The sequence below is a fragment of the Acanthaster planci genome, linkage group LG10, assembly GCF_054643075.1.
Source record: "Acanthaster planci isolate LZ-2023a linkage group LG10, COTS_SCS, whole genome shotgun sequence".
In the NCBI taxonomy this organism is placed as follows: Eukaryota; Metazoa; Echinodermata; class Asteroidea; order Valvatida; family Acanthasteridae; genus Acanthaster; species Acanthaster planci.
The window spans coordinates 5,640,740-5,667,292 of NC_141786.1; the positions used below are offsets into that span (position 1 = coordinate 5,640,740).

Here is a 26,553-nt window from a genome sequence, read left to right on the forward strand (position 1 = left end):
ACAATCACTTCTTGCGACAAATCAGGGGAAGATTACACTTTCCCTACAGGTGTTGACCGTCGCCCAGAGGCCGCCATTAAAAGTTGATAATAGGCCATATAGGCCTATGTCCTAACAAGTCAAATTAAGCGGGGAATATAAAAAAGCATAGACCTGCATGAGACTAACTGATAGTGCACGGAGTGTCAAGTATGGGCGTAAATCCGGGAGGGGGGTAAATATTCCCTTCCCCACTTCTTTTGTGACGAGCATACAAATTAAAGTGGATTGTGAAGTATTTTCAGGATTTCCCAACGACTAATGTTTGTAATATCAAAAAAAAGAAAAGCAATTTCATTTCTAAAAGCTATTAATATACCATTCTGATGTGAGACTCTGCATGAATTTCATAAACATTACACAGATGTATATCTTTATCAGATATACTGCCCCCATAAAATGCATGTTGCATGTTTTGAAGGCCCTAAAAGTCAGCAATTACCCTGCTCTTGGAGAAACAGCAGTTGGTCAGCTAGTGAACATCCTGTCCAATGACGTCAACAGATTTGATCAGGCAAGTATGGGAAATGTTTCATCGGTTGCCCATGCCAAGTCAGAGGTGCACTAGCAAACAGAGTGTCACGAGTAATGTCCCCCTCAAGTCAGTTTGTAATTTCAGTCCTTAATTAATATGAACCAATTCGGTACTCCAACCGCGCATAAGAGGTCATTCGGACATGCCTGCGAGGTCTGCCCTATCAATGCGGCTTTACGCGGATTTGCGCATGTGCTTACTGTTGTTCGTCGTTAATATTAATGTACGCATGCAGGATTGTTTTTCTAGCAATGAGTCTTTTTAAACTTACTGTTTTGCTTTCCCATATGTGACCTGTCACCGCCAAATGAGCTGAAAGTCCGAATTGTCAAACACTGATTTATTGCTGTTTTTGAACTCAGCATAAAACGTCTTTCCAGTGGTATTTACATGGAACAATTTGGGTAAAAGTATTGGGTGACTAAGTCGCATTTTATTTCTGGCAGCTCTGCATCTTTGTTCCCGGCGTATTTCCACTATTTCAGACCAATAATGCTGTCGTCAAGATTGCTTAGAACATGACCATTGCCAACATACGATCCAGCAGAATATTTGGAATTATACAGGAGACCGGCTGCTCTTTCCAAATAAAACAAAACCGAAAAAAATGACTTCCACTTTAACCCTCAAAATAGGAAAGAACGAGATTCGACTTTACTCTCATTTTGTTGTGACAGGTCACATATTGTTTCAGCTTATTCTTGTAATATCTATTCTGTCCGAATCTATATAATGTTTCTGTTTGACAGGTCTTTTTGTTCATAACTTACTTGTGGACAGCACCAATCCAGCTGACTGTGATGATCGTCTTGTGCTGGCTAGAGATCGGAGTTTCCTGCTTGGCGGGGATCTCCATCATGATCTTGATGGCGCCCATTCAAGTTTAAACTGGGAAGCTGTTTTCCAAGCTAAGCTAAAGACCAGATGCCCTCTTTGTCAATTGGTATTAATTCATTTGCTTCTGTCCTTTCTTTATTTTTTTTACCTTTAATAATAATAATTTACCATAGTCTTTTCCACACCTGGTCAGAAAAAATATCCTCAATCTTCTTGTGTGGTTTGTTTCGCAGATTGAGGAATATGGAAGATCTTAGAATCCTGACTAGGCTGTTGCTTCAAATCACACATAATGCAACCTGACTTGTATGTGGACAAAACATTGAGGAGGAACTCAAAAAGAGTAAGTTGCAACTCTGTCACTTCAAAGTGTACAAGGATCGTCGCCGCTGAGTCAGGCGAATAATACAAAACATTCCAAAAGCGACCGATTACTGCCTCCATTTTAGCCAAACAAGCGGAACCAGTATTGCCCTAGCAATACATGTAGTATTTTGCTGGCAATTAAATACCGTACAAATTATTGCTGTGACCATAAAATAGAGACAGAAAAATCTGTGATGTTAAGCCTACTTTTACCATGGTAAATAATTTGTTTTGGTAAATTTTGAAACACTGTTCCGTTATCTATGCAAAGTTTGTAATTTTATTATCCTCCATCTCATAAATTAGTTTTCAAGGACTTGGTAGGAAATTTGCCAATAAAACGTGGACTAATTCTGGAAAACTAAGCTCATAGGGAATAAAATGCGGTATTTGATCACAGGGAGTTATCACGAAATCTCGTAAAATACGCTTTGGTACAAATGCCACAATAAAAACGATTCAAACATAACACAAATCTTGTAAACATCAGGGCTATTTATTCCAAAATATAACTCCAAAAGAAAGCATCCATTAAGGACAATAAAAGAACATGTACAATTAGGGTACACAGTGTAATGCAAGCAACTGGGCAAACATTAAATTTGATGTTGTTATGGAATTATATACCAAGCGCGAATAAATGAAGAATATTCAATTCTTATACCTCAGTATACAAAGTTTAAGGATGCATAGGGTACAAAGGGGTCTTGCGGTTTGGAAACATGGTGCCAAGCAAGCGCTCGCTGCGCTCTGGCAATGGACATATCAGGAATGCCAGAAAGGGGTAAAAATTGGCCAGACGTTATAGCCGGGAAGTTTAAACTATGGATCCCCTATAGATAAAAGGACTAGTGTGACTTGCGTATGCTTGGACCAAATTGAATTGTGGCTTGGCTTGACTTGGCCTGTGATCAAACGACCTGTGTCTTGACTTCGTTGTGACTGGACGAAATAACCCGTGACTAGGCTTAGACTTACAAAAATTGATTTGTGACTTGACTTGGACTTGCACAAATTGATTTGTTACTAACTCTGACTTTTAGCTTTCCAAAGTCAAGCTTCATTTCTGACAAAATCGATTGCATCCTGTTTTCCTACACTGAAATACACAACTTCGTAGTTTCTGCGGCCACAAAAAGCCGTACACCCAACGTTCAAAAGAAATCACCCATTTGAACCCCCCCCTATAAATAATAACACTTATTTTGATGGATTTAAACTGAAAAGAAAGTTTACTCCAAACCCACTTCTTCATAGTACCACGGACCATTTTAAACATGCATGTGCAGCTGCAACCGGCTCCATGGCAAGAACACCTACCATCTCGGTTCCATGCACAATTATAGATTGTTCCCGACTTTTTTCAAGAAAACTCGCTCCCATGCTACACTGTTCTTAAGTTTCAATTTACTTGTTTCTTTTGACGATCTGGTCTTTATCACTTTTAAAGAGAAAAGAAATACATGCAGAAAGTTCAGTCAGCTTTAGAATTTTCTTTTTTGCCGTAAGAGTTCTTAACGAATCAGTTTCATTGTCTTTGTGGTAATCCTTGGAATACGCGTAACTGAGGACATCATTCTCAAAATGTGACTGCCGTTTACATTTATTACCAATTAGATATTCAGAAAACTGTGGTTCATTTCTCTCAAAAGCGGCTCAATAGTATTGTTTATTTCCTTTTTGAGGACGGAGTCACACATTCAGAAGTAACGTTTTGTGTCTTGGACTTATATAATCAGCTAAAAACATTTTAATTAAAAGATAGAACCTGGAAGCAATATTTTTGTCACCGTCTGAGAAAATATCTGACAATAGTATTAAGTGCCATCTACTGGGAAACTATTTGTGCTACCAATAGCAGGGATATTTCAGAGATTTAACACCCAAGAATGTCCTATTGTACTGTTCTGTTATGTACTTTCTATTTTTATGAAGGTTTTAAACAGACATTTATAACTTTTACATATTTTAATAACATGGCTGATACATACATGTGTTCCCCCCATCCACTATGAAAGTCGACGGAAAATATAATCCCATTTAAACAAATAATTTTGTTGTATACTTTTCTCAGAATGTACAAGATAAAATACCTTCAGTACCATACGTAAAAAAGGTAATACTCTGAACTACAACACTCAAAAATTAAAAGAAACGAAACTTTAAGCACTGCTTTCCACGAGCAGTAGACGCGATTTTGACTGCAGCTTGGCGTGCGTGACATCAGCGTTATTCATCAAATATGTGATGGGTGTTGTATGTTCGCGTAATCCAGCGACATGTTAATGTAATTTCTACTTTGATACTTTACCGGCCGTAACACGCTTGGAACCAGCTCTGAGCTGAAGTTGCACATACCTACCTTGTGTAAATGGTCATTGCACAACCGTTTCCTTGGAATTCCCCCCCCCTATTCATGGGTTAAAATCAAAACAATACGACAACAAACACCATCAACATATCTGGGCACAACCACATTACCAGCACACTGTCGTAAAGGTTGGTACCTTAATCCATGCTTAATCCTGTCCTAACTTACTCTTTATAATGGGTTTTGCGGTTTTTGTCATTAAAAACGAGAGCTGGGGGGGGGGTTTGCAGGCTGCTACGGGCAGTAGCCCACGTTATTTGCGGTCAGGTAATCGCCATAGTTGATTGGTTAACAAAGTGAAATGGGTATAACAGCAATGACCGGTCAACATAGAATGTTGTACAGTCACCTCCATAGTATTGACACAGCATTTCCTGGGGGCGGGCCTTAGACTAAGTAATGTTGGAAAGAACTGTTGCCAATAATTTATTTTTCTCATTTACACAAATCCTGAGGGGGTAGGGTATGTATCTCCCCACCTTTGGTGGTGGGGTGATGGGCCGTGGAATCATCCCACACCCTTTTTGTGATAAGCAAAAAAGTTGATTTGTAAAATGCTTTCAATGTGCTATTCTGAGTTTGACTATTTTATGTACAATGTTTATCATGAACATTGCCCTAATAGTACATGGTGTGGCATTGATTTATAATATATACTCTTTTCAAGACATGGCCACTTTTCCTGTATAAACTCCTTTCCCTGTCTTTGGCAGCCGTTTCATAGCAAACATCAACAATCATACTGAAACAAGAACGGATTCACTAATTAGCCTTGGATGACTGGTCGATGATACAATCGTGCCTGGCATTAATTTTGTTCATTAATTGCAAAACACGTTTCTTGTGTTGGTGAGTTGTACAAGTGATAAATTATTATCAACAAATTACCACGCAAAGAAAGAAATTAATTTAAACTAAGAAAGAAAGAAAAATTCGCCAGGAAACAGACTTTTTAAATAACCGTCTATCTACCGGTACATTGCATGGAAAAAAAGAATCAAACCCACGTCTCGTGGATTGGACTATGAGTGAATTTTTTCTTGTATCAATTATCTAAAAGCCGCAAAAGGCCGTCTAAAGGGTCTGTTTCTGCCATACCCAAATTATTGAAATCTGCTGGAGACATAAATTCTATAAAGCTGCCTGGGCCTCAGTTATTCGTCCCCTAACTATGTATTTGTATAGTCAAAGGTTTTAAAGAAGGGTCCAAAATTTTATTAAATAAGCTTTAATTTAAAAGGGACTTATTTTATTCACAGAGCTGCAAGAAAATCACTCCATTGGGATCTTACAATGACGATTGAAGACTGTAATTACAAAGGACTAGGACTAAAACTGGCATTCAAATTTGTTACATTTTGACATCTCAAGCTCTCATTCATCACATGTATGAGAGCCTGCCTATTGTACAACTCCTGATATTCGGTTTCCATTCATTGAAATTTTAATTTCAGCATTTTTCTTTTGTTATCCTTATGTTTGTACACAGTCCATCCCACGAAATAGGCCTAAGGGATTCTATTGAAGAAAGCGTGGGTTTTAAATTACCGAGCCGAAACCCACTCCTATTTATTAATTTATTATTCACCATCAAACAATACCACCGTACATGAACACGATCAGTCACGTGGGGAATTAATAAGTAGTATTGTTTGAATTCACCGACGCATGTTGGGTCGTATCCCTTGGCATATTTTTCCATTTATACGCATGCTTTTATTATCCTGCGTTGTTTTACAGGCTTAGCATATCTTTATTTGCGACACAAAACTGTTCTAGCGTGTCCTCTCAATACTCAAACCTCCAATCAGTACATAAGTTTGAAACACGATGCAACACTGCCTCTGTGCTTAGGATGAAGAATAGCTAACTCTGCATTCATCTCAACTTTCACAGTGGCAGTTTGTCTTCTAGGAGCAAAGAAACCAGGCAATAGTTGTTGGAGATGCTCCATTATTTCCATGGAAACATGGAAATGCCGTGCAGAGTTAACCTGGACAATGTCATCATACAGAGAAAATCCATCTCTCGATTCTATCATCTTCAAAATAGAAATTATGTCGCCTTTCGTGAAGGCCATTCCAAGCAGCCACGTTTTCATTTATTTCCCCTTTCTGCAGGCTACAGTCAAAGCCATACGTCGTAAAGAAATATTCTTTCTCACCAAAATTAATATCGCGTGCAATGCCCATGACACTCTCCCTCTGCTGCCGTAATCTTTTGGCAATTTCTCTGGATCGGCAGTCAAAATTTCGGGGATCTGGGTTGTTACATCTTTTTTTCAATACTTGTAACTGTCTTATGCAATGACTTGTTGCTTTTCCTCTCTGCGCCTCGCTTTCTGATGTGATGTGGAAGTGCACCGTTTCCAACTTGGAACTCTGTAGCTGTCAAGAATGGCTGGATTATGTTCTATTTCTGCAAGCAGGGGAATGTTGCCAGGGAATTCTCTTGCGGCCTGCTCACCATCACGTGCTTCTCCTGTCTGGAGGTGACCAGCTGATCAGTTTCATTTCAGTGTAATTTTCGGCTTCATTCATAGGCCTGTCTCGTGGTCGCTATAAAAGTCTCTACCTTCTGGCTCATTTGAAAATGAAAGAAGACGTATACATCTTGATTTTACAGCATAGTTTAACGTCTTCTGACCCTGCAACGCTGCTATCATTCCGGAGGGCATTACCTCCAAACAACAAACTTAGAAAGGCTGTTTAATATTGCTCGTCTTTGGCGTTCTCCTTGCCTAAATAAAAAAAAATCATTTCCCTTGCAACAAGTCCTTGATCTCAAAGTGTCAAATGGTTCCAACCTTTTTTTTTTGCGTCGTCTTCGATCTTGATCAAAGAATGTGAGTGTTGATCCATTTATGGGCTCCGTATCGAAATTATTACACCAGTAATTCCAGTCGTCCATCATAAGTAATGACATTTTCAAACAATTATTATGCCCATTGATCCGCTATAGGTCTTTCCCAGCTGAACTCAATAACACGAAAGACAGTCATGAAGCTTAGATCATTGTCGCAAACTGTAACCCTTTCCAAAGTGAGCGAATTCCACAAAGGAAAAAGCTTTTGTTGAAGCTTAAAGTATACAACATAATGAGATAAGGAACTAATAAAGTTGGCATTATAATGTTCATAAATTTCTGTGATCACGGTTTGTAAATTTATAAATACAACTAAACGAAAACAAACAGGATGAGTTGTGATAAACAAGGTTGGGGCAATCAAGCTGGTGAAAATGTTGGCAAAAATTTATTTAACAGTAACTGTCCACACCCATGACGAAACATCATGCATTTACTTTTTTTTACAACCGACAGAAAAGTGGAGGGTTAAAACGAGAAGAGGTTGAAACGGCCTTCTGATACCATCCTGGTCACCGACATAATCAATGTGCACTGTGAGCATGCATAAACACATGTACTGTATAGTGTGTTCAGCATACCCTGCGGTTTCAGCAGTCACTGAGTCTGAACTCCCCTGCCGAGTTAATTGAACGTGGTTAGGAGTAGATACGTGCGGTCTGACAGGGTTTCTGCACAAACCCCTTGTGCAAGGGGTGTTTGTGTAGAAGTATTAAGGTACCAACTTCTACGACAGTGTGCTGGTATTGAGATTATTCATTGATGGCATTAGCTCTTCCGTTGGTTGATTACATTTTCCACGAGCAGTGATACCAACGGCAAAAGGGAGATTAACCCCAAGATGATGAAAGCAGTATCATAGCTTCCAGTCTGGTCGAATATCCAACCTGGGAAAAAAGGGCAAGATCGGTTACTCAGCTGTCTGTCCTGCCAGAGAACTGTTTTTTTTTTCTTCTCCGTCACCCGTTACATTTCCCAAACAACGTCACAAAGTACTTGCTATGTTTAAACTCATTCTCAAAGAAGCAAAAGCCACGTAAGTATTCAAGTATTCCTTACCAGGGAGGAATCCTAAAGCGATTTGAATAATAGCGACCAGCAGATCCATCCAACTGAAAGCGGACACCAGTTCTTCGGCTCCCACCAGTTCCCGCGTGTAAATGTCATAAAGTGACGCCCTTGCCCCAAAGCAGCTGTGGGAGATGACAGTGTTGCCAATCATCAACCAATAGGAATGCACCCAGGGAAGGGTGAACAGAGCAATGCCGCAAGTAATCATTGAAATTAGCAAGGTCAATCGTAGCTTCAGCCAGCCTCGGTCCACCATTGACGCGACAAGAATCCTTGAAACCAGGTTCGCAATCGCTGCGGCCGTGGTGAATGTCACTGCCTCGTACCCAGAGAAACCTTTCGACTCGGCATAAGGGACGAAGTATATCAGCCACAGGGTGGCGACGAAGGTATGGACGACGTAGACATGGGCCACTATCCAGAATGCAGCGTGGCCGCATACCGTGCAGCCCAAAAGGTCCCGTTGAGCCTTAACAGCGTCCTTCAGGATGCGGAGTGGGGATTTTGTCTTGTTATCATAGATGTTTGGTTTTGGTTGCTCCTCTTCACTTGAGTTTATTAGCAGATAGTCGTCCTGGGCCACTGCAGATGGTGGCTGAGGTCCCAGCAGGAAGCCACACACACCAAGATGCATGCTGATAGCCCCAAGCAGTAGCAAGGCACCTCGCCAGCCGTAGGTGTCTAAAAGCACTTGAGTCAACGGAGCAAAGATCAAGCCCAATGAGTCTCCTGTGGTCGCAATCCCATTCACCGTTGCATAGTTTGTAGTGAAATAACGGCCCGTCATGGCTCTCGATAAAATACTGGGGATCACCAAACCAGGCCCTGCATATTAAAACGAAGCTCATAAATATATTGTCAATACTGAGCCCCAACCCTCAGATCAAAGCGCAACACCCTACAAAGACCTTGGTTAGGTCAAAAATTCTGTCATTCCGAAGAAAGTCCTCTTGCCGCTAGGCATTTTGGAGATAACCTTTTTGAGAATGTGCTTGCGCAATTTAATTCATTTCGAAACAGCTGCTTGTCAATATACACGTAGATGAGCGACAAGTGGGCACTGAATCAATTCTGATCAGCTTTCTTATTATAGGTCTTCATAGCTAATGTTGGGAAATGTGTGAAAGGATTAGCAATAGCAGCATTCGTGTTTCTATTTAACAAATAAAGAAATCCAATTTCAAGTAGGGAACATTCAGTTGTATGGAGTCAGCGTTCAATGACCTTATATTGCACTGGTTTAGTATGTTGTCGTTAATTTTTGCGGGAAATTGAATGCACTTCTGTAATCTTGCATTCATCTTAATTTGAACTCAGCTATTTCACAAAATATGCAGGCGATTTTGCCTGTGTGTTATTTAAGATATGCCTTGTCAAGGATTAAAAATCGTTTGTGTACTAAACAGGAGTTGCATTTTTAGAAGCGGTTGGTTGATTGGTTAATGTTGAATATTCATGATTGAAATAAACCATTCATGCTGTCATTGGAAACTATCGATTATTGCAGAAAACCTATAAACACCGGCGCTGGAACCTAAAACCTATAAACACCGGCGATGGGGGACCTTCCTACCTGTGCTGCGTTTCAATCATAGAAACTTTATTTTTCAACAGTGTGATGACAGACACAGTGTAAATGAGTAACATAGCATTTATTATCAAAGCGGTGTCATCCTTTGTGTAACCTTGGTCATATAATTATGTTGTCAGATCTCCAATTCTACACTTCAGATCCATTTTTCTTGTGATTGTGCACAAAATATTATGTAATCTAACAGGCAGTAACTTCAAAGCATATGTTTTGGTCTAATTGGTGCCCAACGTAGGCCTAATTGGCCTTTTCGCATTTTGCGAAAAAGCATTGCTTTTGCACTTTTTTTGTGCTTTTTTGCAACTTTGCCAAAAGACATTCTTTCTGTCCTGTTGTTTGGCTTTTTCGCATTTTTGAGGAAAAGGCATTCTTGTTGGTCTTTTTTTGTCTTGGCTTTTTCGCATTTTGCAAAAATGGCATTCTTTTTGTCAAGAGTTTTTCTTTCTTTTTTTTCTGTTTGGTTGTTCTCCCCAAACTCTCTTTCTTTTGTACACAGTTTTTCTTGGCACCACTTGAGTCCCTTTGCAATGTTCAAACTTCATGACGTCATCAAGGGATTAATTATTAATTATGAAATTAATCTATTTCAGCCTATTGACTTGTACACATTTTCGAGGCAAGATTTTGGGTACTTGGCGATAATCAAAGTTACAGCTGGCAAGACCCTGCTGCAAAATTAATGCCAAATTAATGACGTCATCTCCTTGTTTTGTATTGATATTTAAATATTTAATTTTTCCATATAGGGATGTACACGTTTTCTACAGCCCAACGTCGGAACTCTGGTCAATCTAACTGATTCATGTTTGGGCACACGCATACTCCATCATGTAAAGAGGGTTCCAGATCACAATTGTCATAACAACATCCTCATTGGTCACGTGACATGAGATTACAAGTACAATTGTGACCTGCCATGGCATAATGAGGAAAGATCCCCATTGATGACTTTTAGTTACACATATGAGAATAAAGAGAAACGAATGAGCTTCCAGTAATACCACGTTTATACTCGTAGGCCTCCCCAATTCGAAAAGACGACGCGAAAAAGACGACGGGAAACATCTCTGTGGTCAAAACTATTTTTCGAGAAACACGGCTCTGAAAAAAAAGCACGCAACAGCGGCTGCAAACGTTAGCCACAAATATGTTGTGTGAACTCCATAATCGTTGCCGATCTACATGATAACAGCAACGTTATATTTATGGGCAGCTATTGCCGTGAAATAATAGAGTAAACGGAAAGAATGTCCTCTAAAAGTGTTTCCTGGAAGTTTTATCGTTATATTTTTGGAAAAGGAATCCATGGCAGTGGAGTTTCGTGATCATAAATTTTTATTGATATCAGACGGACCGATGTTGACACTGCCTCCCACCTTGTTTCTAGATCACGAATTATTCCTTTTATATTAAACTTTGCCGTACTTCATAAGATAAGTTAAAATATATATGCGCAAATAGCTGCTTGCATTGTCTTTGAAAATCAGCATATCTAGTTCCCTCTCTAATTATTAACACTCTGAAACAATACTCTGATGTCAGGTTTGTTTTTATGAATACCAAGATTGTACACATTTTTGAATGACAGAGCCTTGGGACAGTAAATTGATAATAACTTATCTTCAGATAAATATGTGTGTTTAACTTTGCACTGATTTAGTTATTACAATTTTCTGATGAAATTAACGTATGTTCTACGATTTTAAATTTTAGCAAATGAAAATGAATACTCCCGAAGGGACACAGTAAAAAATAGATTTTCGGCTAATAAGAATGCACATTTGTTGTAATTGGCAAGGAATACGTCAATCCGAAATCCCAGCCTCACGTATCTGAAACCTCTTTAATGAAATTTAATGCACATTCATTTATTGGAAGTACGCAAAACGAAGTCGAGTGTTTGTTCTTGCGAAAATGAAACCAGGTTTTAAGTCGTTTTCAAAATCTACCCTAACTTGATTTTTTGTTTTTTTACAAACTTGATCGCACATTTTCCAAAATTGGCCGAGAAAACCTATATTAGTCGGAATTAAAAGATTTACTTACCAGCGATTAAGCATAGGACGAGCGTAATCTGAAAAGCGCTGGTAGAGAAAGACGAGATGATAACAGACGCCCCTAAGAGGAATCCGCAGACTGTCACCACGAAGCGGGTACCAAACAATACATCCAGCAGTTTCGATAACAGACCTACATTGGATTTGATGACAACGCTATTAGCACATGTCTTCACGTGAATGTCAAAATAGTGGAAAATTGTATGCCAAGAGTTTGAAAAGCGTCTTAGGTGCAAAGCTGCACTGTACATCGTGTGACTTTTTCATGTACTGTACATCTTGTTGCACCCTCCTGTATAGACCGATCCCGTGACAAGAGTCAAACACATGTTTCAACTCAATTCAACGTGAAATTAACGACTTCGACCGTGCGCTGCGGTTACTCGACCGGACCCTTGTGAACCATACGGAAATGTCCTTAGCAACTTGCCGATCCTCTGTTGAGCCTTCTTGTTTTGAAGACTTCGTTTGCACAAAGTTAACGAACGATCGCATTGAAACTCTTTGTATGTGCTCTGGAAGGCTTAAGCCGAATAAACACTACAGAATCATGAAAAGAGATGCTACACACTTATGAAATTTTAGCCTCAACGTGGTTGCTAAGATGATAAATCATGTCCAGTTTCAATCGATCACTTCTCTTTCTCTGGTCATCTTTTTTTTCCCACTAACTTTTTCAATTCTAGAAGCTTCCCCAGAAAAGTGAGACACTGCATACGACAGGCCAGAATTCCAACTACACAATACAATCCGTTCTATGTAGATAGATCTTTTTGTTCTATTTTCGTGATTTAACTTCTGCACAGCGCGATATATACGTGTTTTACACGCATAAAACCGATCCACCACATACCGTGCAGGGTACACTGCGGCCTGTTTCATGCATACCGCGGCGTAAATGTACACGTACATGGAAATTTTCGACGGAGCCGGTGTACATGTTCATGTGGTTCGTGCATGTGTACTACATGTAAACCTGGGGATGTATACCGTGAATTTTAACATTTTCCTGGTAATTTTATAATGACAGATAGACATCAGTTTCATTAATAAAGTTCATGTTAACTTCATGTACTTTTGTGTTCGTCTTTCGTTCCCGAGTCATTGAATTCTTAGGCTCGCAAGGCCGTAAGATTATGCGGGATGAACGGAATCGGTGCCAGGTCGCGTCCGGTCGGGAAAAGAAAAGAATCTAGCGGAAAACCGTTATCAAATCTAACACCTTCACACCTCTCTCCACCATAGCCCATTTTTGAAAACTTCAGGAAAAATTGGAATTTTTTTGTTTTGAGCCTTCGAAAACGTAACAAATGCATCAAAACGTCAACTTGAAACTACCGCTTACGAAAAGAGTTTTTCACAAAAATCACTAGTTTTGACCACTTTGGTACTATTTCTCAATTTTATTTTCAGAAAACACGTTAGGATAAGGCCTTATCTTGCCATGAAAATATTTTGGGCAGGAATGTTTATTTCAAAAGATGAAAAAGACGTAAATTTCATGAAATGAGGCAACTGTTTCCCTGGCACGAATTGCCATGTTCCTCATTACGCATTCAAATGACCCTAAAACTGGACATGCGCAGTGAATAATTTCCCTCTGAAACATACCTGCAGGATTTATAACTATGTTGTGCCCATTTGTGTAAAGAAAAAATATGCACATTGAATGCTTCCTCATCAGCAAATGGGAGCGCACTGCTAACCAACATCACGCGCTCGTCAAGCTTAGGAATGCGCGACTGAGTGATGCGGACACCGCAGTAATGGCTTCAACGAATCGTTCGACTGGACGTCGTTAAAACCAACGCCCTACTGTGTTCACGTAACGCTGCGTGTTGTAAACCAACAGCAAACGATTTAATTTAACCAAAGGGGAAGGGTATCCGTCATTACATGTTTAGTAGTATAGTAGTATGTAGGTCAGTCCTGGACGTAACAGGTTGAAATCTGGGCCCATTTCCAATTTATATTAATTAAATATAGTGTTTGTACACAAAGATTCTTATAATTAGAGGAATTTGTGTCCCCTCTAATTATAGTTTAGATTGAAGCCATTTTGATTCCAAGGTCGGTCCAGACTTTGCACTCTGCTGGGGATAAGTAAATGCTTTTTAAATAGAGACAGTCGGATTTCCAAAACCATAGGACTGTTGTCAATCTGCCCCATTAAAAACCTCGTGTCACAAACCCATAGATAAGGCGTCGTTTGTTTCACACACGTGTTTTTCCATTTGCTCGTTATGGGAAGCAAGGGTTTTCAGTAAGTTTATCCTTGGTTGTCGAACAACGTTTTTGGTACCTCAAAATGCACTGTTTATTTCATCGGTATAAAACATGGAATGAGCAAATTGTAATGGTGCTTAGTACAGGTATCTATTTGTGTTCGTGTGTGTTGTTCTTACTTCCAGTCACAACATGACTGACTATTGGTAGAAAAAAAATAAAAAACCTGTGCCTGGGACCTACGTAAAGAACAGCCTGTCGAAGGTGCCTTTCCGTATGTGCGTCAACACTTGCACCAAGCGTTTACTATTCGTCAAAATCACTCCCGGGGCGATTTTGACGACCAAACGCAACGCACGTATGTGTTACAACTGGAGTCGGTTTTTGTGTCCGTGAAAGTGAAACCAATGAACGCATCGTGTATGCAACGCAAGCCTCAAAAGTACACAAGTGTGATTAATTCCCGCGTTTCTCTTAAGTCAATATGGAAAGTAGGTTTTATAAGTTATAGTTAAAACTAGTAAATTGACCTAAAGCGTATGTATGCACCTGCAAAACTGCCAACGGCAGTAATAGTCGCTATCAATCCACCAATCATCCACGTGTCTGCTGTGAATTGCTCTTGAAGCGTTGGCAGCATGACCCCGAGACTTTTGAGGAGTCCTGTCCACAGCAGCCAGTCGACATGGACACAGAGGGCGGCATACCAGCCTGCGTGAGCACAACCTGAACTGCACTGGACAACCATCATGAGGGTTTGTCTCACAAATTGAGTCTCCAGCGTGTAATGATACACCAGTGATAGGCTTCAGAAGATTGGGTAACGGTAAGCCTTGAAATAACGGTGCACCAAGGCTTTCGCTCAATGAGGTGGGTCAGGTGGATATCGTAACCAAAACTGTTGGATAAAAAAGTTCACACAACATCAGTTTGAATATTAATCACCGTAACCAGAGTGGTGAACTGTCGACATTGTGCCTTGAATTTTTCCGTCCTGTGTAAGGTAACCATCCATACAGTGTATTAGAAACCATAGCTTGTTTTATAGCCAAACGGTTAATGCACTTTATAGCGTTACGCATGCTTGTCTTATAGATGGTGGTGTATAGAGAAAATTGGATTTTTCTAATAAAAAAAGTAATGAAATAGATTGGAAACGATTTCTATGCACTTGTAAATTATCAATATGCATGTATATTGAAAGTGCGGAAAAGAAACCACAAACTATTACTAATAGAAGTACTGTTTACAAGTCGTTAGTTCGAGTGTTGAGTGTTTTTCAAGCACTGTTTAAAAAAAGTACAGCTATCATTGAATGCCTCACTTTTTTTGCAATGAAAGAAAATTCATTCAATGAAATGGCTGCCAGTAGTAGGGATATGCTGATTCTGCCGCAAAATGAAAAACGCCCTATACGTACCTGACCCTTTTTGACCCCCCAAAAATCCAAGATTAACCCAAATCGAAAAACCCTCCTATACCTCATCGACATTTTTCAAAAAATAATTAACCAATTAACCTCCGAAAACGCCAAATCCGGCCCAAATTCGGCCAAAGCGGGCCCCATTCGTCAAACGGCCCAATTTCACAAAACGGCCCGAAAGGGCTCAAATTCCACAAAACAGGCCTGCCTTCCGAAAATTCTGAAAAAATTCTGCCTTTGATCGGTATTTCCAAAATGGATCTAACTCTTGCCAGTCGGTTCGAATACGCTAAATTAGTAGCGGCTCACGCGGCGTGGTCAACTGTAAACGGTTGTGATACTGAATTTGATTTAATCGAGCAAGCGACAATAGACGTACAAAGTCAAAGGCAACACATTTTGCTTGGTGAGAAAAACAAAATATGAAATAAAGTTTATACACTGAAGCAAATATTTATTCCCAGTGATTTTCCTACCGATTAAAGTTAAAAAAATAGTAAATTGACAAGTGGTTATCACTACAGATCATTTCTCCCTCTTTTAGTATTTTGTATTTAATTGAAGTATTGTTCAGGTGAAGGATGACAGTGATGAGTGTAAAATTCGTGCACGAGCCTATCCCTCAATGCGGACAAACAATCCCCCTTACAGTCTGAGGGTTTGTAAAAAGTAGTGAAAGATTGCTTTCAGGTTTTGACCGCCAATTTTGAGGCATCCTGTTAACTTTGTATTTTGAATGGGTTCATTTCCATGTACTTTCTTACCAGTGTTTTAATACTGCTCCTACTACTAATAATAAGACGGGGCTCTTACATGTACATGTCTATTGTACTTTTAACTAAGATCAGTGTGCTTTCCATTATTACCCCTGTTCAATCAATATTTTTTAAGCGGTTTGATTTGTTCGGTTACTTTTTTACAGTTTTCTTCTTACTTTACAGTTCAGTTGAGTCAGCAGTACTTAATAAAGGATATAGTTGAACATATATTGTATTTGCTTCTGAATCTAGATTTGTTTGTTTACTTTTTAAATTGTTCTGCTGTTTCGTTTGATTTCATTTTCTTTAAATTGAAGTGAGGTTTTGGATGATTTTTGAAGGAAAAAGTTAAACTTGTTTATTGATTGGTTCCTACAGCCAAGGTTTATTACATTTAAAATGTTTTTATTAAGGAAACCAGACAGTTCTTTGATAATAACACATGACAGTCACGTAATGGGTGCTGTAATGTTGGCCATGACAGTACTTTGAATTTTTAGATGAGCTCCAAAAAGATGCATGATACATTGGGACCAGTTTTATGGGGTGAGGTTGCTGGTTGTTTGGGTTTTACTTTTTTCGGTTGTTTACACATGCAAATAATAGTTGACCCACAAAATAAGATTTTATGGTTTGTTTACACATGTGCATGTATATATTCACCAGGTCACGGTGACAAAACAATCAGTAACTGTAAGGACATCTCAGCGTTAGTTTAAAGCAGGTAATGGCCATTGCAGCCACAGCAGTGGATTACTGTTCCTGCTCTGTCATTTTCTGAAATTGGGATTACAGGCTGTGCCTCCTATTCAGAGCAAGGCATCTCTGCCACAAACTTGGCATATTCCACATGGGACAGAGGGCTAGGCTCCCAAGCAGGTTGATGCTCTCCGGATAAACAAAGTAAAACCTGAGTGCAAGGCCACCAAAAGTGTCAGAAGGAATTCTCCCTAAGGTATACTGTCCTGTGCCACAGTCAATACCTAGTGCTACTTTTACCTCACAACTTGTTCAACAGCTTGGTATCATTCAGAGTGATGCACAGATATTGAAGGTGCTACCGACCACCTCATTTCCTCCTTCCTGTGAATAAAACTTCGGACCTGTGCCTCAGGGGTCAGTTTTATCCTACTAGCAGAGGGTCAACAACACTCCTGGAAATATCATACACTATTCTCTTCATTCAACATTTCCTGACTTTCCAACTCCCAACCAACCAGCAACTTACCATGCTGTACTTCAGCATGCTGAGCAGGACATGTTCTTAGGCCTTCATGTAACACCTGAAACTGCAAAAGAGCCCGAGGCTGAAACCCGACAACAGAGCCACAACAAAACCTGGCACGATGCTCGCAAACACAGACTCACTTCATCAGTCTTCAAACAAGTCTGCGCCAGAAAGGCTGATCACGAAAGTCTTGCAACCAGAATGTTGAAAAAAATGTGACATCCAAACAGCAGCCATGAAATTTGGCATCGAACATGAGCCAGAAGCTGCCAAGCTGTACTCAGATGTAACAGGGAACAATGTGTATTTATGTGGTTTTGTTGTAAATCCCTCTGCCCCTCATCTTGGAACATCTCCTGACCGCAAAGTCTTTGACCCAAATACCACGCCTCCCTTTGGGTTGTTAGAAATTAAATATCCAGACAAAGAAAACTTAGGTGAATGTGCGTAATTAAGAAGAGCCAATAATGGAACTTACAGACTGAAAACTAGTCACCAGTATTACTTTCAAATGATGGGACAAGTGGCATTGACTGCCATACAGTGGTGTGATTTTTTGGTAAAATGCAGGAACGATTATCATCTAGAGTGTATTAGTTATTATATTGTCGTTTTCTGGCGGTAGTACTACTTTAGTAACAGGCACGTCTAGTACTAGACAATCTTCTTGATGCCTGGCTAATTTTTCGGCTTTGTAAAAATAGATTGGCATTTGTGACATTCATAAATGGCGTGGCCGTGGGTGCTCACCAAGTTTGAAATGAGTCTCGATTTGTTTTTAATCTAACAATAGTTTTGAATATGCAAGTTGTCGGATAATAATATGCCTATATGTCTATCTGTTGAAACGTTTTTAGATAGATACAAAGTGGGAAACGTGCCTTTTCCCGATTATAGCCATATAAATTAATCGAAAAATTATTTTGTGCTTAGATTTTAGGAATTTGGTTCTTTTGCGTGGGAAAGTCTTTGCCCGTGAAATCTAATTCATTTGGATTGTAAGTTGTTGCTCTGTCGAGTTCCATTCCATAACATGGATTTTTTTTTATTTTAAGTTTGACTTTATCTGAATATAATTCCAAAGCTGTGCACATTGTGCCTGTCTCCGACAATTGATGGAATTACATTCAACGCGTTCTTGGACCGGCATGTCTTTCAAGTTTTATTTACTTCTGACCTCTGGTTCAAAGCAGAAGTTCCCACTTCGAATGCCGTAAGAACTACAGGTAAACAAATACAGAAAATATGCATGTCAGAAAACACATCAACATTACAATTGGTAAGCCCTAGTAAATGTCATGTGAAGATACATGTGACTGGTCCAAATTGCAAACCTGAAGATATTGTCAAACTCGGGGACAAATCCTTACTATTTCCGCCCAAACTGCATGTACATGTATTAATTATTTGTACTCACATGCATAATATTCAAGTAATGAAATGAATAGATGAGTTAAGTTGCGATACAATAAACATCTGAAAGTTTATCACGCAGCTAACGTTGACACAGTCAGTGTTTATAAAACTAGCTGGAAACATGTAGTGTACAGTACACGTAACGGTAAGACTACAAGTACTTGTAGGCCCTAAATGCTATACATGAACCAAAGTAATACACGCTTACCACTGTGCCGTTTATCGAAGACAGACCCCAAAAATTCTTCTCTACTTCAGTATACAATGGATGGTCAAAAACTGCAGATCTAGAATGTACTTATTCGTTTATAGATATCACCTTCTGGGAATAGATCAGAGCGAGGTGGACAGAAAGTCTGTATGCTGATGCTGGCAATCACATGGACGGCGGCCCGCTAAAACGTTATACATTGCATCGTGAACTTTACGACCGTAGTATGGCATGCCAAAAGTCACTAAAAAGGGATAAAGTATGGAGCGTCGACGGTTATACATATTGCCCAACGTATGCGTTCGCAGTCTTGGTTTTTAACGTTTATTACGGCTTCTTATTTTCGATACACTCAGGCAATTTGATGTAAGTGCCGCCTTGTGGGCTTTATTTTATTACATTGAGATAAAAAGTAATAATTTCATTGAGTAGCCAGCCGTATCCCTTATTGACAAATTTATCAATTCTAAAAGCTTTTGTTTCTGTTCTTCCAACCTATTTTCAACGTCTGATTCAAAATGCACCGTTGTAACGTTTGACCAGAAAGTAAATTCTGCCGTAACGACATCTTTCTGTTCTGGCCGATCCTTTTTAAATCGGACTTTAATCGCCGTTTGGAAACGATAAGTGCCAATTTCCTTCGATTGTTTCAATGCCATTTTTTCGATGTCTTTCCTATGCGTAATAAAAAATCCGCAGTATTAATCCCAATTTCGATAGTTGTCTTGGAGTCACTTTACGCCGCGTACGTCTATTTCGCGGAATAATTCCGGTTGATAGAAGCTTTAATTGCGGCAATGTAATCTTTCTTCAATAATCGGTCTTTATACGTAAATTATTGTCATCTGCCAATTTTCGTAATATGCCGATACATTTGCGAGGTAAATTTTGAAATTGCTTTGTATAATTTCTCACAGCCTGTGTTAATTGCTTGCGCTTGAATAGCACCAAAGGCTGTCGCGGTTGAGGCATGGTAATATAGTGACTGCCGATGTGCTTTCATTGTAATGACTTAATCCATGAACTACAGCCGTGAATATTATATTTATAATGTAATTTGGTATTAACGATCTTTATACAATTTATTATTTTATTCAAAAATAATTCAGATATTACATCATTTTTATTGGCGCTTCTACTCTACGGGGTAGAGGCGCTAACTTTATTTCAAGTTTTGTTTCACAACCCTTTACAGTTAACCACGCCGCGTGAGCCGCTACTAATTTGGCGTATTCGAACCGACAGGCAAAAGTTAAAACCATTTTGGGAATACCGATGAAAGGCAGAAATGTTTTCAGAATTTTCGGAAGGCAGGCCCGTTTCCTGGATTTTGTGGAATTTGAGCCGTTTGGCACGTTTTATGAAATTCGGCCCGTTTTTGGCCAGGTTTTGATAATTTGGGGAAATCTCAGCCAATTTGGGCCGTTTTGTTAAATTGGGCCGTTTGACGAATTGGGGCCCGTTTTGGCCAAATTCGTGCCGGTTTTTGGTGTTTTCAGAGGTTAATTGTACGGTAAAAAGTATTTTTTGAAAAAAATCTATGAGGTATATGAGGGTTTTTCGATTTTTGCTAATTTTGGTCTTTTGGAGCGTCAAAAAGGGTCGGGTACCATTTTGCTCCAGATATTGGCATATCTGCCAACTCATGAAATTATTCTGACCATTGTTTCTACAACTGCTTTTTAAAAATTTCTGTATAGACTGCCAGATTTTAGTAAACAGTAGCACTTCATAAACTGAGAAACCTAGTGGATAGGGACTAGGATTAATCTTTCAAGTGTACCGCTGAAGGATGAAACCACATATAAATGTTGATTTCTTATAAATTTAATCATGAGCCTTGAACGAAAACCATCACGGTGCCCTTGTTACTGTAAGCGTATTTGTTAGCAGGACAAGTCAAACATACTTGTCAATTTGAATTATAGACCGAGGGCCAGAAATCGTAGTTTGCAGGTTCGTTAAGAGTTGAAAATGGCAACTTGCTTTTTCTCTAATAAATAACATACAGAGTATGAATTAATATTTTTTTCTGTTGCCATCCGGATGTTTTCCTCTTTAATGTGAAATGTAAGGGTTTAAAAATGGCCAAAGCTCATGTTTTTCCAACGTGCTAATAGAGGGCACTGTCTCGTCTCCAATTTCTATCCTTTGGAAGTTTGAGCTATGAAACACCATCGTTGCACCTGAGGAAGAGTGCCAACATGGCGGCGTCTGTAAACGTGCGTGGGTTTTCCGTGTCGAAACAGTTGGATGGATAGGACAGAGAGGTTGCCTTAATTTTGTATTAAAAACCTCCACCAAACATCAGAAATGGAAGCGACATGCACATTACGCCCATTCCCTATACACACACTGGTATTTGAGGATTTGAGAAAATAATCGGAAGAAATTAACACAGGTGCTACATTCTTGCTTTGAAAAAAACCCCGAAAAACCAAACAGAAAGAAACAGTGAATTCGCTTCCAGAAAGATTTTTCGCAATGTATTGGGCCTAGTTTCTTCTTTGCCATCTAAATGAAAACAAGATGGTGGCCAGTCGGGCTGCATAAACGAACCAGAGTCCCCTCCCCGCCGAAAAATGTGTTAAATAAAAATATTTCTTTAGTGAAATCTTACAAGTACCTGTTCCAAATTTCAAAACATTTGATTGACATATGTGGAAACAAGGTCCAAAATGCTGTTTTGGACCAAAATGGGATTGGCACCCTTTTGTGGTGACTTGTGAAGCAGCCTGTCGATGTGGAAACAAATTGGAATGCAGCACCCTAAGATTGACCAAGAGCACAGATTGTCATGTTGCCACTGGAAAGTGAAAACAGATTTGTAGTTCCAGTGAAGGTAGGATTTCTCGTTCACGGTCTATTGCAGGTTTTGCCATTTCCCGACCTAGGCCTATGTACTGTTTTAGCTCTGCGTACTCAGTGCTTGTCCAAGAGCTTGGGAAAAAAATAACACAAGCATACTCGGGTGGGACTCGATTCCATACCTACTTACTAGTGCAGGCGTCTTAACCCCTCGACCGTGACCAGTGATCGCGAGCTTGCCGGGGTCGGCTGGCCGGTCCGAGTCAGATGTAGCAGCGGAAACCGCAAACTATTTGAAAATGTACGTTGCGCCGGGGAGCGTATTTTTTTTCCTATGAAGGTTACGGGTAGTTAAACACGGGCCTGGTCGATCCGGTTAGTGGACACGTAGAAACTTAATTACTGAAGTAAATGTCAGCTTTACTTTTCATATTATAATAACATTCTCCAACCAACTTAATTCTCCACCAAGAACAAAATTACTACACGTGGACTTGAAACCTTGGCTTGCTGGTTCAAGGTATAACTCTCTTCTAAAAGAGCTACCATACAAGTCGACAAGAAGGACAATTTTGTTGTGTCTTATACTTGTAAGTTCGTGTACCCCATTTATTATAATTAGCCCTAACATTCCTAGACGAAAAAACGGATGCCCAACAGTTAAGATACGCCCATTTTATTATAATTACCAGTAACCTTAATAGGAAGAAAATAACGCCGCCAGAGAGATGTTATTATTTTAATGACAGGCTTAATTTGCCCTTAAATAATCAGTTTAAGACGTCTGCATTAGTAAGCAAGGGGTCCTGGGTTTGAATCTCACCCAAGTAAGCCTGTGAAGTTTTTGAAAGCTCTCTAAAAGCACTGAGTATACAGTGTTTGCAAAAAATGTAAATATATCGGTTAAGGGCAAATTGTTATTAAAATTAACGTTTCTTCGACACTAAGCACATCTTTTAAAGTACTTGTGGTTAACTATTTTCTACCAATGAGCATTGGAACTTGTATGACATATCGGTAGGCATCAATGTCAAGTCACATAAATGCATCTGTAGAGAATGATACCAGAGCAGTATTTCAGAGAGGGAGCTTATCTTTTTGACAGTGAGACTTTGAATGTGATGCCTCAGGACGGCTACTTTAACACAATGAATATTCCCATACAGCGTATTGAAAGAACACTTTGTGTAGATGAGTCATGTCATTGCATTTATGTATACTAAATCATCAATAGGTTAATTCCATTTACATTTACAGCATGACTTCAAATAACTCTGGGTTATATACAGGTAGACATTTGCTTTTTGGAAAGTTTAACGTGAAGCATTTACCCACCTGGGAGTTCACGGAGTTGCACTTCCGACACTGAATAGCTAGTCGGTGCAATGAAAAATGGCGTTGACTAAACCAGGTAACGTGAGTGCCTCATAATGTGTCTTTTTTATATGCGGATGGACCCTCAATTAGTTGTACATAGTGCCACAGTGGTGAACCGTGCGCATAGCCCCAAGTCAGTCACGGTTTTCGACCAGTGTATTCAAACACGGCCTTCAACTGATTTTGCACTACAAGTGTACCTGTACTTAGCTTTCCTTGTATTGACCATAGTTATGTTTGTTGACTGTAGCATTGCACGACTGTCCATTGAACCTTGACTGTTTTCAGGGGCTTGCAATGACACCATGAAGGAAAAAAATATGAGGTTTGTTCGCCTGTGGCACGCTGCAAGTAAATTGGCTCCAGTTCAACCAATTTCATCGCTACCATGTTACTTGCGCTTTAGTCGTCTCCCATTTTGATTACCAAATCTGCATCCCTTACCAAACATGTATCTTTGTATCGGTAGAATGGAATAAAAAAGGCCCAATTGTGCACTTGAGGGAGGGAGTAGTTTGCTCCGCGTGAATCAATCAGTATGAAATTTATATTCGGTAAATGATTTACATATATGCGATTTAAAAGGGAATACAAATGCCCGAAAAACGATAAGAACCTAGCAATGGCAATGAACCGAGTTGAAGATCGATTGATTTATATAACCACATTTCAGCACCATGCACCATTTGAAATGAACAACGAACCGGTGGTGGTGTGTGGTTCGTATGCACGCAGAAAGAGGGGCCTTCCTACAGGTGACGGCAGTGTTGGATGCTTAGATAGACAGCGAGAACTTCTGCTCCAAAGGTACAACGTGACGGGTCTCCACCCGTTTCAGGTGTTTGGAAAAGAAGGAAAGTGGTCACCAAATACCGTCACTAAGTAGCAGTAGCACAGCCCCAACTCCAGTGTCAGATGCGTCGACCAATAGAGCTATAATGGGGCATCAGTCTTGGGGTAAACGGGCGTTGTGGCATCACCTAACTGCCATTCAGTACGCTTGAATGTTGACTTTGCTTTGTCGTTAAAGATAATGGGATCATTTCTCTTCTTTCTGATCTTAAGCAAGTTAGTGGGGGATTGGATAGTGTCTGTGCATTTAGAAATGAAGCGCCTGTCGAAGTAGCCTGGGCCTAGGAACTCGCATAATTTGTTTAGAGAGCTGGGGAAAGGGAACTCGCGAATAACTCTCCCCTTGTCTGGGAAGGGGGGTATCCTGTGTCGGTCGATCACGTGTCCGAGGAACTTAAGCGAAGTTGCACAAAACGTACTCTTGCTTGAGTTGATATCAACACTAAAGACTGCAAGGCGGTCGAGCAGGAGGCGTAAAGTGTTTTTCATTTTCCTCCACGGATGAACGAGCAGCGAGGATCATGTCATCCAGATAGGCCAAAAAAGAATCACCCCCCCAAAAAAATAACAAAGAAACAAAAACCAAACAAACAAAAAGAAAACAAAAACAACTGAGAGTCAACACGTGACTTCGGCAATAAACAGTTGCAATATTTGTGCTGCATTCCGTAAACCAAATGGCATTCGAACAAACTCAAAAAGGCCAAAGGGCTTCAAGATGGCCGTTTTTGGTATGTCTGTTGCATGATTCAACAGGAATCTGATGATATGCGCGTATCAGGTCGATCGTTGAGAAAATGGCGCAGCTATGAAGATGTGATGACAAGTCTGGAAGAGGAGGAATGGGGTAGCAATCCAGCACAGTGGAACTGTTTAGTTCCTAGTAGTCTCTACATAGTCGCCAGTCACTGGGCTGTTTCTCAGGGACCATGTGAAGTGGGGATGACCAGTTGCTGCTTGAGAGGCAAATAATGCCCAGATTGAGCACGTGACCAAACTCCGCTTTGGCAGCGGCTTGTCGATCTGGACCGAGGCGGCGTGGTTTAGCTGCGGCAGGTGGTTCATGAGTCTCAATGTGATGAGTAACGTTATGTCTAACGTCCGTATTCCGTACACCGGACATAAGAGTTCAAAATAATCACGACGGAGAGTGTCTTAGCGTGATGAAGATACTGTCTCGAACGTGAGGTTGACAGATTTCGTACCGGATGTTACATCATGTTACTTTGAGATTGGTCATAAAGTCGATGAGTTTGGGCGGTACTAATAAATTTAAGTGGCGGAGAAAACCCACCCCAACAATCGGTGTCGGAAGTTCTGCTACTATAAACACCTACCGAAAATCTCGGCGGAGTGTCATGGACCGCTCTCCGTACGTCTTAATAGGATATCAACCTGGTTCTGCAGTCTAGCAACTTCCACATGTGCTATTGGTGCCTGTTTTCTCGAAGGTGTCGATACTGATGAGTCGGATTGGAAATTTCCGAGATCTTGTCAGCCATCTGCCAATTGCTCAATACCCATTGTGTCGGCAGAGGAGGCCAGACCTGACTGTACAGTTGTTGGAAGTCTCTGGAGGAAAAGCTGTTTCAGTACTTTCTCCTCCAAAGTGTTCTCTCCCAGCAGTTGGCGCATTAGCCGCAACAACTGGGAGGGTTACGATGCCCTGGCTCTTCAGCGATTATAAGCTGATGTAGGCGTTTCTGCTCAGTTCCGTTTTGAACCGACTGCATTGGACAATAGTGGGTGGGTTTATCAAAATGTCACGTACCTCCTGTGCTATTTGAGGCAGCAATGAACATGCGACATGCACGAAACTTGTTTCTTGCATTGTGATGTTCTTCGTCGCAAAAAGTTCCTCGGCTTGGGCAAACCTCAGAGTTGGGAGGTAGTTTCAGGCTAACTGCTGCCACAGGCGAAGGAGTTAGTGGACGTTGTGTGGGAGATATACATCAAACCCCTATGATGGTTTCACTGCCAGTGTCAACGGACATGATGGACCCAGAATCTAAATGTACCGTTGAGGCTAGGAACCGAATCACGTCTGGGTCACCAGTTTACAGTTTTAAGGTAGGGTTGTACCAGACTCTAAAAATGACAGCACTCAGAGGCAGAAATTGTTTATACTACTTCTACTAGTTACGTCATACACACTTTGTTACAGCAAGAGTTGGTCCAGAGTTGGGGTACTACATGCGAGTGCACAATGAAATCAAGACAAGGTGACATTCAGCTGACTACTATTTAAGTGATCCATCGTGAATACAGGTCAAGCCTTGGCCAAGAAAGCTAAGTTCATGGAAGTCAGGTCAGGTCAAGGCTAACCATTGCATTGTGAATTTACTACCAAATGCTTGGAACTCTAAATTAACTTAGGGAATCGGATGTATGGCCTCTCGGCTAGTCTGAACTTGTGAGGCTGTGACATGCCTACTGCTCACGCTCGGAGGAATTAACATTATAGGCTACTACAAGGCCAAGTCCAAGTCTGGGATCTCTGAAGCCAAGGTCAAGACCTAGTC

At 40.2% G+C, this 26,553-nt stretch overlaps 1 protein-coding gene across 3 annotated transcripts in view; it reads right to left on the bottom strand.

The window, feature by feature from the left end:
• Window positions 1-5,370: 5,370 nt before the first annotated feature.
• Window positions 5,371-26,553, bottom strand: part of LOC110980571 (monocarboxylate transporter 12-like) — a 29,272-nt gene continuing 8,089 nt past the window's right edge. The window contains exons 1-5 of one of the 3 annotated variants that reach the window (XM_087142304.1): window positions 23,138-26,461; window positions 14,508-14,856; window positions 11,722-11,865; window positions 8,073-8,909; window positions 5,371-7,900 (exon numbers count right to left, since the gene is read on the bottom strand). In XM_087142304.1, the coding sequence (XP_086998430.1) occupies window positions 7,782-7,900; window positions 8,073-8,909; window positions 11,722-11,865; window positions 14,508-14,709 (1,302 nt within the window). In that variant the 5' untranslated portion in view covers window positions 14,710-14,856; window positions 23,138-26,461 and the 3' untranslated portion in view covers window positions 5,371-7,781. Of the gene's footprint in view, window positions 7,901-8,072; window positions 8,910-11,721; window positions 11,866-14,507; window positions 14,857-18,991; window positions 26,462-26,553 lie in introns of those variants that run through there. The other 2 variants (XM_022237391.2, XM_022237390.2) reach the window with 2 other exon arrangements.